The sequence below is a fragment of the Brassica oleracea genome, chromosome C5 (genome assembly GCF_000695525.1).
Source record: "Brassica oleracea var. oleracea cultivar TO1000 chromosome C5, BOL, whole genome shotgun sequence".
Taxonomy (NCBI): Eukaryota; Viridiplantae; Streptophyta; class Magnoliopsida; order Brassicales; family Brassicaceae; genus Brassica; species Brassica oleracea.
Window position 1 is genome coordinate 41,178,402 of NC_027752.1, and position 478 is coordinate 41,178,879.

General features: G+C 45.6%; 1 protein-coding gene across 1 annotated transcript in view; it reads left to right on the forward strand.

Annotated features, from left to right (window-relative positions):
* The window catches only part of LOC106292327, a 5,660-nt gene that overhangs the window by 2,980 nt on the left and 2,202 nt on the right, over positions 1 to 478 (forward strand). Inside the window, exon 4 of the mRNA XM_013727927.1 lies at positions 26 to 396. Coding sequence (XP_013583381.1) covers positions 26 to 396 — 371 coding nt within the window. The remainder of the gene's footprint in view (positions 1 to 25; positions 397 to 478) is intronic.

Sequence of the window (478 nt, forward strand, 5' to 3'; positions counted from 1 at the left end):
CTTGAAAAGTGTTCTTTTGGCACAGATCATGTGGTCATTCTAGGTTTTGTTGTAGGTGCAGATGGCTTGAGAGTGGACGAGCAGAAGGTCCAAGCAATCCGGGACAGGCCAATTCCGACCACCATTGGTGAAGTAAGAAGCTTCCATGGCCTTGTCGGTTTCTATAGGCGATTTGTTCAAAACTTCAGTACCTTGGCTGCTCCTCTTACTGAAGTAATCAAGAGGAACGTGGGGTTCAAATGGGGACCAGCTCAGGAAGAAGCATTCAAAATCCTTAAAGGGAAGTTGACTCACGCCCCTTTACTTGTACTTCCAGATTTTTCTAAAGCTTTTGAAATCGAATGTGATGCTTCTAGTGTTGGTATTGGTGCTGTGTTGATGCAGGATGGAAAACCAGTGGCTTATTTTAGTGAGAAGCTTGGAGGAGCCATGCTCAACTACCCCACATACGACCAAGAACTCTATGCTTTGCTGAGGG